Here is a 12,795-nt window from a genome sequence, read left to right as displayed (position 1 = left end):
GGTTAAGGATCTGGCGTTGCCATGAGCTGTGGCATAGGCTGCACATGCAGCTTAGATCCAGCATTGCCGTGGCTATGGTATAGGCTGGCAGCTTAGCTCAGATTCAACCCCTAGCCTAGCCTGGGAACTTCCATATGCTGCAGGTGTGGCCCTAAAAAGAAACAAACAAAAACCCTCAGCTTCTTCCTGAGTGAAATGAGCTTAATATTATTACTTACTCATAAAGTAATTCTGAGACTCATTTAATATAATTATGTAAAGCACTGAGCAGAGTACTGATCCATGTAAAAATACTCAACAAATATGCATTATTTCATAGATTTGCACACTGACAAAGGTACTTGAATCTATTTTGATTTAGACTATCAATAAACAAGCAGATTTGGGAGGGGCTGAGGAAAAATAACAGAAATATCACAGATTCTGTTTCCATTTCAAATGTCCTGAGATCTTGGCTTTAGGGGCATAATAGCACTATTTTCCTAGTTTTACTTGTTGATTTAGAGAAACCAAATAGAAATTAAGAATTTATAAAACACTAAAAAAATCAGCTGTATCTCAGGAATTTAGTGTTTTATCACCCCTAAATTAAAAAGCACATATTTTATACCACTATACATGACTGCATTTCAAATAACATTATAACGAATAGCAAAAATGCAATGAAAACATAAGCCAATTAAACTGTACCTACAAATTTTTTTTTCTTGTTCTCATACCATAAGCTTATATAAGAAATAAGAACAGCGTAGATTTGGGGATTTCCTTTGTGGCACAGTGGGTTAAGGATCCAGTGGTGCCACTGCTATGGCTCAGGTTGCTGCTGTGGTGTGGGTTTGACCCCTGGCCTTGAAACTTCCACATGCTCTGGGAGTGACCAAAAAAAGGGAAGAGCTTTGCCTTTTTTTTTTTTTTTTTTTTTCTTTAGGGCTGCACATATGCCATATGGAAGTTCACAGGCTAGGGGTTAAATCAGAGCTGCACTCGCCAGCCACAGCCTCGGCAGCACAGGATCCAAGCCGAGTCTGCAGTCTACACCACAGCTCACGGCAATGCTGGATCCTTAATCCACTGAGTGAGGCCAGGGATGGAACCCACCTCCTCATGGATACTAGTCAGGTTCGTTTCTGCTGAGCCATGATGGGAACTCCCAGAGGAAGAGGTTTGAATAGAATAGTGTCTATGCTGTTTTAACAGCATAAGTTCTATGACCAGACCACTTAGTTTATATACTAACTCTTCCACTTACTGCATAATTGAACTTCAGTAAATACTTTGACTTCTCCATGCCTCAATTTGCAATTTAGTTCCAATATACTAATTATAGTGTCTGTTTCATAGAACTGTTGTGAAACTCAAAATAATTCATGTAAAAGGCCTTTGAAACAGTACTTGGAATGTAACAAGCAATAAATAAGGTAGTATAATAAAGACATCAAAAGTAGGCATTTCCTCTGTGGCACAGTGGGTTAAGGATCAGACATTGTCTTTGGGAGGATGCGGGTTCGATCCTCGCTCAGTAGGTTAAGGATCCAGCATTGCTGTGAGCTGCAGTGTAGGTCACAGATGCGGCTTGGATTCCATACTGCTGTGGCTGTGGTGTAGACCAGCAGCTGCAGCTCCAATTCGACCTCTAGCCCAGAACTTCCATATGCCACACGTGCAGCCCTAAAACGAAAAGAAAAAAAAAAATTTAAAAAGTAATACAAGTAACATACTAATCTTTGATTGGGAGAGCCCAGTGGTTCCCCCAAAGAAATTTATCAGAGAATTGTGGGGGAAAACTAGATCTTTCTGAATCTGATATTTAGCACTGATAAAATGTGAAAGCACTTGGAAATTAATGACAACTTGCTGCACTTCCGTTTCTGTGTTCCTGACATTATTTTTCATGCACATTTGGTGTGCTTATGGTTTCTTCCTCTTTTTCACCCAAGATAGAAATCATTGCATTGTAAAAGCTATAGAGAGCTAAGTCACACTGTTTTCCACATCAGAATCTCATTCCACGATCATATGATAGGTCTGACGAATTTGCTGAATATGCTCCATCCGCCTCTTGAGAACCTCTTGGCCCCACCCTGTGCCTTGGGAGGCAGAGCTCCAATGTACGGCACTGTCTGGGTAAACCCGGCCTCGTGTTTCCAGTTCATTTGGCGACTGAGAGGTACCAGCGGTGGTCAGAAAGGGAAAATGGGGAGTGGTCAGGGTGTTATGCCCCAGGTTCTTTCCCACCATGCTATGGTTTGGCAAATGCTGCATATTCTATCTTTTAGGCTATCAGATAGGCCACGAAGTTCCAATAAACACCCTCCCCTTAACTCTTCAGGCCTGGGGATGATAATAGCTTCCCAGTGCATAGTTCACCACCTTTCTTTGGTCCCCTGATTCCTATCCCAAACTTTATAAAAATGTCTTTTTTAGGTGCTCTCAGATTGCCCCTTCCTTGAGAGAATCACTTGTTTTCTTCCATTACAGAGATCCATGATTGATCCAGTGAGATACTTAAGCAAGAGAGAGTTTTGCGGATTGTTGAGATTTGCAGACTATAAATTCCTGAGACCTGACCTCTGGCCATGAGAACAAATGGCCAATATATGAATGACAATTAAAGCATCAGATTTCTCTATACCAACGCTGTAGTCACAGGTTGTGGCAGAAAATGGCCCTCTGTCTGCTAAATAATTCATGCTTCCCTTCTAAAGTGAAATTGTCTTAGAAAGTTTGCCAACCAGGCAAAAATTTTATTTATCAGGACCAACCTTTAGATCTAAAACACAGACATTGCATAAATGGATGCATAAATGATACACAGTACTCCAAAGCTATGCCTTTTTTTAAAATGAAAGTGTAGTTGATTTACAGTGTTGGGCCAATTTCTGCAGTACAGCAAAATGACCCAGTCATACATATATAATATATATTCCATTTCTTATCTTCTGTCATGGGCTATCCCAAGAGACTTAGTTCCCCGTGCTGTACAGTAGGACCAAGGTTATGACTTTGAAGAAGCAGCTGTAGATGTGTCACCTTGTCTTTTCCTTTCCAATGGCTACAAGTAGGAGACTCTGCTGTTTTACAGAGAAGAAGGAGTCCTGGTCCCATTTGAAGGGAAAATACCCTCTAACCAGGATTACTTGAGCTAAAATGTTACGGGATGGAAAAACAAACTTTGTGTTAAATGAGCAGTCTTTTGAAGTTTACTTGTCACAGCAACTGCATCACCCCAACCAATAAAGTATATCCATTTATCTTAGGGATGCAATCCCTTCCCACCTTTCTTGTTGAAGTATACACAGCGATCTACAACTCGTCACACGCTGGTGTGTCCAATGTGAGCTCTCCTGGTATCTAGGCTATCGAGGTCATCCTCATGCTTCATATTCTCTACCAAATATAAGCACATTCTTTGCACTTCTGGCCTTTCCCTCTTAACAGTAATCCAGCGCTATCCCCCTCAACATCCACTCCAGTTTAGAAACCAGAGTAATAACTTATTCTATCGCTGGCCATTTTCAGTTCAGTTTCTTTCTCATTTCCTTCTTTACCAAGTTATGCTTTGGCTTCCACTGCATAAACTTCTGCTTTCTGGATGAAGATGCATATCGATTCTATTCCTTAAACTCAAATGTATTTCCCCACCGTGTGAAAGGGAAGCTGATTTCAGTTCTTTCATTAATCTGCTCCTGAGTACAAAAGGAGTTTTCTGTCTCAGCCTCTCACGGGCACTGCCTGACCCACTCAAAGCATCTCAGACATGCTGGAGGAAGAAAGAGACACTTCTTTCCAGTGGGATAACCCAACACAAAGCCCTTACCAAAAATATCTGTCTCCTACCAAAAATTCAGGTAACCAGTTCTAATTATTTAGACCAAGACCTTGTGATTTATGGGTTTTCTTTTTTCCTGTTCTATGAAGAGCCCAAGGTGATCTTTCTAATCTGAGATAACCCACTTAAGAGTATTATAATGTGCATAATAGGCTAACATTAAAAAATGAAACAAAGTGGAGGAAGAATAAGTCAAGGTGAAAAGGAAAAAGAGCAAATGGGCTTGAGAAATATGTAGTACATTGGTTTTTGGTTTTTGTTTTTCTCTTTTTCTTTCTTATTGGAAAGATAAAGAATTCCTGGATTGGGAACATAAGTGAAAGAAAGCATACATTTTGTATAATATCAGTTCCCACATAAAAACGCCCTTCAAATTATCTGATAAATACCAAGAACAAAAAGATTAAGTATAAGTTGAAAAAACTGGCCAATGCTCATCAGCCTCAATCAGTTCTGTCTTTATTATTTAATATTTGTATGCATTTTCTATTGTTTAGGTAATAAATTCCGACAAACCTGGGGGCTTACAACAACACCAATTTATTTTCTTATAATTCTGGAGATCAAAAGTCCAAAATGGGTTCCACAGGACTAAAACCAATGTATTTGGGTCTAGAAAGGCTCTAGGGAACAGCCCACTCCCTGTCTTTTCCAGCTTCTAGAGCTGCATTTCTTGCTTTTCTTAGCCCATGCATCCGTTTCCATCTCCTGAGACAGCAGCATAACATTTTCAGATGTCTCTCTGCTTCTTTCATCACACGGCTGTCTGTTTCCCTGGTCTATGTTTCACTTATAAGGACTCAGATAAAACAGGATAATCTCCCTATCCCAAGATCTTTTACTTAATTTTGTAATTAAAGTCTCTTTTCCACATAAGTTCTCTTATGTAGGTTCCAAAGATTAGGCTGTAGGTATTTTGGGCAGAGCCATTTTTCAGCCTACACTATTCAGAGATACATTTTATGCATTTTCCCTGACCAGCATTCAGAATATGATACATCGCTTGTTCTTCCTTTTCTCCTCTTAAGTAGTGGCAAAATTACCTTTAAAGATGTTCCCCATCCAAAATCAGAAGTTTAAAGGGAAATGTCTTTGAACCAATCATGGTCAAGGGACACTGATAAGATATGGGGAGCTTTGAGACAGCATCTTTGCTCTCAAAAATTAAATCCAGCTGCCCAGTTTGTCAGTGTCTCTAAAAGACTGTTGGAAGAGAATATATCTACCTTGTTACAAAGTCTGTGAGAACAGACAAGAATAAGAGAATCTACTGTTAAATCTTTCAATTTGGCATTTTTTCCCAAATCAAATATTTTCCAAATTATAATTCGTGTTTCAAGGAATTTGAGTTTGCTCTTCCTGTTACACAGAGTTCCAAGACCTCAATGATTCTCTAGGAGGACTGCCCAATGTTAACTCCTTATTGTACTCAGTCCAGCCCTGTCCTGACCCACATTTTTCACCTACTTCCTCTAATTATCCCAATTCCTTGTTTAGGAACATGGTGCCTTGTGGTGGTGATTTCGTGTATTTTTTGCATGGACTCATTAGCAACCTGTATTTTCTTGGGCATCAAGTGTAAGTACAAAAGAATATCTTCAAAATAATCAATAGATTACATACCACATATAGCTTTCTATACAATTACATGTATGTATATTATTATAACAGAACTTCGTAAGTAATAAATGGGTAAACAAATCAATTAGAAACATCTACATGCACATAAATGATATAAAATAATGGTTTCCTAATTTAAGTCATAGAACATTTATTTGCTATTACTGTCTAGGTACTTGGATTGACAACATTCATTGTTCAATTACATGTTGTTTAACTCAAACCTAAAGCCATAGGTCTTTTTGGGGAAAATAATGCAAATAACTGCTTATGTTATGATTCCATTTGTGTATCATGATCTGATGCCAAAGTATGCAGTTTGAAATATTTCAGCATATGCCCTTCCTTTTCTAATACACATTTATTCTACACTTCACTAATGACGATTATTTTAACGTGAGTTTTTCATTTTATAGTAGGCAAGTTACAATTTAATATGTTTAATGCAAACATGAAAACTTTACTCTGGCCATATTTAACCACATTTCTTTATTCTTTTCAGCCCCAGTTTGAGACATGTTTCTATATCTAGCAAGTGAATTTTTATAAAATGTAATGATTACAGCACTGTAGGTCCTAGAAAAAGGAATAAGACCCTTTATTATCACTCATGCTAGCACTAAGAGATATGCTTAGAAAGACAGAGATGAAGATTATTGTATGGATAATTCTTATTTCTGGTATGCCTTGGCAAAACATTTTTCTATCTAGGAGGAATTATCTGGTGAGGGAGAATTATGAGTTCTGAAACGAGGCAGAGAAGGATTCAAGGTTTGCTTCCACAAAGTACAAGAAACTTGACCTTGCTCATGTTAGCTCCGAGCTTATTTTTTTGGTAGTTCCGAGAGGAATGTTTTAATAGTTACTCAAAAAGGGATTATTACCTTCTCTGTCTCCTCAAATAAAATTTCACAGCCTAGCATAAATGTTGGAACTTCCAGAAAGCTTTCCTTATCTCATCCTATCCTCCCTCTGTACTTTATTTTATATATATATAATGTATGGTGCATTTTTAAAGAAATTCACAAATATCCATTTATCAAACAGATATACTAGAAGCAGACTGCCAATGTTGAAAGCAAACTACCAGATAAGGCAATTAACATACAATAATTCAATTTCTTCTGTAAAACCTGGGGACTTCAAATGAGATATTTCCAAGTTCCATTCCAACCATAAGAATCCATATTTAACTGACATTGCAAATATCAAAAGATAAGGTTAGGTATCAACTCAACTGTATATAACAAATTTCAACATTATTTTATAAATATTAAGTACTGGGGATAAGACGATAAAGGAAACGAAGTACTAAAAACACTTTCAATTTAAAGCAAAATCACAGAAGATGCAACATCTTGAGACAATGTTGTCAAGTGAATGGAATATAGAATTTATTTTTTACATAAAAATAAATCTATAGGAATTCTCGTTGTGGCTCAGTGGTTAATAAATCTGACAAGCATCCATGATTGTTCATCTGTACCTTTTATCATATCCTTTAATAAACTGGTAAACTCATTTCCCTGTCTGTGAGCCACTCTATCAAATTGATTGAACCCAGGAGGGAGTCATAGGCACCTCCAATTTGTAGCCAAATCAAACAGAAGTGGTGGGTAACCTGGGGACCTACTTCTTGCACTGGCATCTGAAGCAGGGAACAATCTTAAGGGACAGAGTCATTAATTTATAGGATCTGGTACTATCTCCAGGAAGACGGTGTTAGAATTGAATTAGCTGGTGTTATGGAAAAGGGGGATAGGGGGAGTTCCTGTGGTGGCTTAGTGGGTTAAGAATATGATGTAGTGTCCATGAGGATGTGGGTTCAATCTGTCACCTGGTTCAGTGGGTTAAGAATCGTCATTGCTGCAAGCTGCAGCCGGCATAGGTCACAGATATGGAGGATCCGGTGTTGCCATGGCTGTGTGTAGGCCAGCAGGTGCAGCTCAGATTCAATCCCTAGCCTGTGCACACATGTGGAACCATGTATAACTAAGGTTCATTGTGGTATTTGTTTCTGTAATACCAAAAGATTACAAATAGTCTAAAAGTCCACAGAGAATTATATGAATACTTATACATATAATCAAGAGAATTAACTTTCTTCTAGTGGATACCATTCAAGTAATCATCAATGAGCGAGGTCAAAAACCTACCATAGCTCCTTCTCATTGAAATTTAGTCAAGTAGGGAGTTCTCCTTGTGGCTCAGTGGTTAATGAACCCAACTAGTATCTATGAGGATGCAGGTTCAATCCCTGGCCTTGCTCAGTGGTTTAAGTATCCGGAGTTGCCATGAGCTGTGGGGTAGGTCAGAGAGGCAGCTCAGATCTGGAGTTGCTGTGGCTCTGGCCACTGGCTACAGCTCCCTTTTGACCCCTAGCCTGGGAACTTCCATATGCTGTGGGCTTGGCCCTAAAAAGACAAAAGACGAAAAAAAAAGAAAGAAATTTATCAAGTAAATGTTTAAAGAACTGTAATGTTTTTAAATACAATAGACTATTGAAAGCATGAGTTAGGCCTGCCTGTGAGCCATCAACCTTAAATGAGTGACAATATCCATTGTGGAAACCATACAAATCCAGCAATTGTCATCCCTCAGCTGCCATTGTCAACACCACTTGAGCTAAAACTTTAACAATATCTGGGATATTGATTAAAGTGTATTTCAAATGAAGGATATTGAAGACCCTTAAGCAACCTGACATCTGGCCATGGAAACCGACAATGAACTATTTGTGACCCTAAATAGAAGGCTTTTCTCCGGAAACTAGAGTTCTGAAAGTTTTAGTATCTTTCCCTCGATAAAACTGTGCCAGAAACATTTGGTGAAATTCTTTCCCTTTGGTTCTCCATTAATACATCTGAGCATCCTCCTTTTCTTTCTTAAGACAGGTTCCATAAAACTGGTTAAACATCATGGCTTACTTCTTTGTCATATCAAAGCCCTAGAATAAACATATTGGTCACTGGGTTTTTCTTCAATCTTCCTTACCCCATCATTTCAACTCTCTCCATAAGGTGCATTGTTTGTTCTGTTTTACGGAAAACATTTTCATGTTTAACTCAGAATGTTAACATCTACTTGAGGCTTACTATTCTACTCACCTAAAGTCTCAGTACATTCCCAATTAAATTTGGCCAGTGAGATTAATAGACATGAAACAATAAGCAAACAAATGAAGATGGTAAATGATGCAAAGTTAAAAAGAGGAAAGATTTGTAAAAATCGGATTTTATAATAAATTATAAAAAATAAATAGAATTTATTATAAATAAAAAGTTTTATTATGAATAAAATAAAAATAATTTGATCAAAATAATCAGATCAATTATTATAGAAGAGGAACAATTTGGGGAAAGACCTTCTAAAATTAATTTTATCTTAAGCTAATATTTAGAGACCTATTGCATTTGGAAAAAAGCATATAAATCTTACTGTACTCAGCCTCAAAAGTGCTGAAATTGGCAAGTCTTGCATCATGTAAAACAGTGGGTTAGAGAATTCACCTTCACTGGGAGTGATGCAAGGGGTTCTTTGGAGGAGATGTGCTACTAATAGTTTTGCAGTAACTCTAGTAAAATGTTTATATTCAAAGCTTGTAACTGCAACCCTTGTCCAGACAATTGGATTCAGAATGAAGAAGGTTGTTACTATGTCTTTGAAACTGGAAAATTTGGCACACCAGTAATGAGGATTGTTTAAAGAAGGGCTCCAAGCTTCTACAAATAGACAACAAGGAAGAAATGGTAAACATTGTTTTACGGTTTCATATCATTCTGAAAATACCATATTACCCATTAAAATAAATGACCGATTCTTATAGAATTCCTTGATATTATGTAGCACTGGTATATTTGTAGAAAACAAAAAAGATTTAACACAAAGTAGGAATTAGCATGGCTTGTTTTCCTCTTAACTGAAAAAACAAAAAGTGGGATGGTTATTCAGAAATCAGTGATAATGTGTTAGCTCTATGTCCTTTGTTAATCAAAAATGAGACAGGGTAAGGGAAATACCATTCTGTGATATAATAATCCACTCCAAGCTATGCGTACGTTAGAATTATACATATGTTTTAAATGTATTATTTTCAGTGCTGTAGGGAAGCATAATACCCTTTCAACAATTTTGTAATTATCAAAGAAAAGTAGAAGTATAGAAAGTGAGGTGACATCATGAAATGGAGAGGTCTATGAAAATAAGAATTTTCTAAATAAAATGTTTAACATTAAACTTAGTTTACTAACATCTTAATGAGAAAACAAGAAAAGGTTCCCCTGAAATCATTCTACCATAAATTTGTGAACTGGAAGGCATAGTTACATGTGTCTAGATTTATTAAAAATATGTATCTGCTGTATTCAATAATGAGTCAACGTTCACTTTTATAAAAGTACTAGGAGAACACTTTGTTATGGGTATGCAGTAAAACAAAGCAACTTGGACTAAACTTATTACAATTATGGGTTTGTACTATTTTTGTCTGTGCACATTTAGTGACAAAATTTAGGAGTATTTCTTCTACCAAAATATGCCTACAGTTAAGTGGCTTTTGGAATCTTCTGAATTACTTCTCACCTTGAAATATCCTAGGAAAGACATATACCATCTGATAAATTCTGAATCTGTTAAAACTATTTCGATACTAGATGCTTATTTTTTCCACAGTCCTTAACATCACATTGATCATTTGGCAACAGAGGGAAAAAAGTATCCTTTCTTTTAAAAACTCTCTTTCTCTCTCATTTCTCGAGTTCCAATTATTTCCAAGTAGGCAAAATACTACACTTTATAGTTGATGTAGTTTATTGGTTTTTTTTTTTTTCTATTTTTCCGCCCCCTCCCCCCTGCCAGTTCACTATCAGGTCTTATTTCTTATAGAACTTTATCACTGGCAGCCTAAGGAAGATCAAAAGCAGCTATGGTTACTGGGTGGATCTGTCTCAGGACGGGCCCAGCCAGCCTTGACTTTGGCAAGATGGCTCCTCTCCTTCCCCTGACCTGTAAGTCTCTAAGGGGAGTGTTCCAAGAAGAATTAGACACATGAGGGAATCCAAAAGTTCATTTTATTCTGTACCTTACACTTCCTCCAGGAGACATAACTGGTGTGATCACTTTACAGGCTTCTGACTGGAACCAAGCCAAGATAATTTAAGAGTAGCCACATGGTGTATATGTAGCACATCTTCTTTATCCACTCATCTGTCAGTGGACATTTAGGTTGTTTCCATGTCTTGGCTATTGTGAATAGTGCTGCAGTGAACACAGGGGTGTGTGTATCTTTTTGAATTGTAGTTTTGTGCAGATATATGCTCAGGAGTAGGATCGCTTGATCGTATGCTAGTTCTATTTTTAGTTTTCTGGGGAACTTCCAAACTGTTTTCCATAGTGGTTGTACCAATTTACATTCCCACCAGCAGTGTGGAAGCATTCCCTTTTCTCCACACCCTCTCCAGCCTTTGTTATTTGTAAACTTATTAATGATAGCCATTCTGAGGTCCTGCTGTATAGAAAGCACAGGGAACTGTATCTAATCAGAAAATGATAGAAGATAATATGACAAAAAGAATGTGTGTATATGTATGACTGGGTCACTTTGCTATATATCAGAGATGGACAGAACATAGTGAATCAACTATACTAAGTCTTTCACCTTCTCAGCCCCACAGCCGTTACCCTGTAGCACATTCACGTCAACATTTGAGAGTTTGAATGAACAATATTATATGCAATTATCAAGTACATTTCCTTTGAATTGTTTAATGGATAGAGAGTGCTAAGTGCAAGAGATTATCGTAACCATTAAGCGATTTCCTTCGCAAGCTTTCAGAAAGAACTGGGGAGGCTGGTCAACTCAATCAGATGCCTTCATATTTTGAGAATTAAGAGTCAGAAAAAAGATTCAAAATTAGAGCCTATCTTTGTGTACCCAAGCTAAAAAATAGATGCTACTTTTTGAAATGATATTTATATATTTTATTAAGAGAAAACAGATTTTTTATTGTTTAATTTTTTTATTAAAGTATAGTTGATTTACAGTGTTGTGCCAATTTCTGCTGTACAGCAAAGTGACCCAGTTATACACATATATCTATACATTCCTTTAGTCATAATAGTTCTGTTATTGAAGAAGGAGGACAAAACTACTACAGGAGGGTGACAGACTGAACAAAACAAAAAGCTGTACACCTCTCATTTGATTGTCCCAAAGAAAATCAGCTCAACCTCACACCTAACCTCAGATGCACTGACCTGCTCTCCAGGTCACCAATGCAAGAATGCCAATCAATCAACTAGGCCTATGGATACCTCCAAAACATATTCCTTTATTCCACAACTGCAGCCTTTGGAAATATTTTATCTGTGAGAAGTATGCATTAAGATCTTCTCTCTGAAAGAAATTTTGCTTGAAGTGATTTCCCTATTATGATAATATTTGCAACAGGTTGTTGGAAAACCTACCACCAGGAGCCAAAGAGCCAGTGCAGAAGTAAACCAGCGTGAGGGCTGTGAAACCAACTACCTGAGACACAAAACCTAGCCTTCATTTACGCTTGGTAAGATTCCTCAATACTTACCAAACATTCATTTGACATTGCTTAAATGAACTCCCACGAATAAAATTGATGTAGAGCGACAGAGGACAAAACCCTAAAGAGCTGAGAACATGCTGCAGAAAAACAATTTCCATTTGTCATTTCTCACTCTCCCTGTCTTTTTTTTTTTTTTTTTTTTTTTTTTTTTAATCTAGAATGACTGTAAATTCTACAGAGAAATCTATAAGACACTGAGAAGATGATGCAGTTTTATCTGGCTGATACTCTTAATGTAGGAGAAAATGTCCCAATAAAATGTAGAAAGGAGAGACCCCAGCCATGATGACTAAGCAAAGTCTAGCCAACTGCCCCAACCAGTCCTCCCCCATGCATCTGCTTCTGTCAATTTGTTTCCGCATCCACTACCTTGCCTGACGTCACTCCAGTCCAACTAGTCAAGCTTGGACCCGGAAGACGTAGCCCATAAAAGCCTTGTGAAACCCCTCTTCAGGGCTCAGACTCTGGAGAGCGATCTCCTCTGAGCCCGCCGGCGTAATAAACCTGAGTTCTCCAACTCTCCGAGTGCTCGCTTGGTTTCTCGCCGGGTAAAAGAGCTGATCCACTGCAGCCGCAAAGCTGCCGGAGCTGGTACGCTACAGCCACGGGGCTGTCACCAGAGCTGATACGCTGCAGCGCAGGGCTGCTGGGTATCTGCCGTAACATTAATAAATAAATAAATGTGATCTTTTTAAACTCACTGTTTGCCAGGTATTTATAGGCAGTTGCTGGGTTTCTGGGCATTACGCT

General features: G+C 37.8%; 1 protein-coding gene across 1 annotated transcript; it reads left to right on the top strand.

Annotated features, from left to right (window-relative positions):
- On the top strand, positions 2,936-12,193 carry CLEC9A (C-type lectin domain containing 9A). The gene is given in 7 exon segments (XM_021091240.1): positions 2,936-3,848; positions 5,327-5,434; positions 9,048-9,113; positions 9,116-9,198; positions 10,334-10,455; positions 11,716-11,783; positions 11,786-12,193. Coding segments are annotated over 7 exon segments (600 nt in total). The 5' UTR covers positions 2,936-3,757; the 3' UTR covers positions 11,848-12,193.

This window comes from Sus scrofa, chromosome 5, assembly GCF_000003025.6.
Source record: "Sus scrofa isolate TJ Tabasco breed Duroc chromosome 5, Sscrofa11.1, whole genome shotgun sequence".
Classification (NCBI taxonomy): domain Eukaryota; kingdom Metazoa; phylum Chordata; class Mammalia; order Artiodactyla; family Suidae; genus Sus; species Sus scrofa.
The sequence above is the reverse complement of the archived record's forward strand: the minus strand, read 5'-3'. Positions and strand labels throughout refer to the sequence as shown.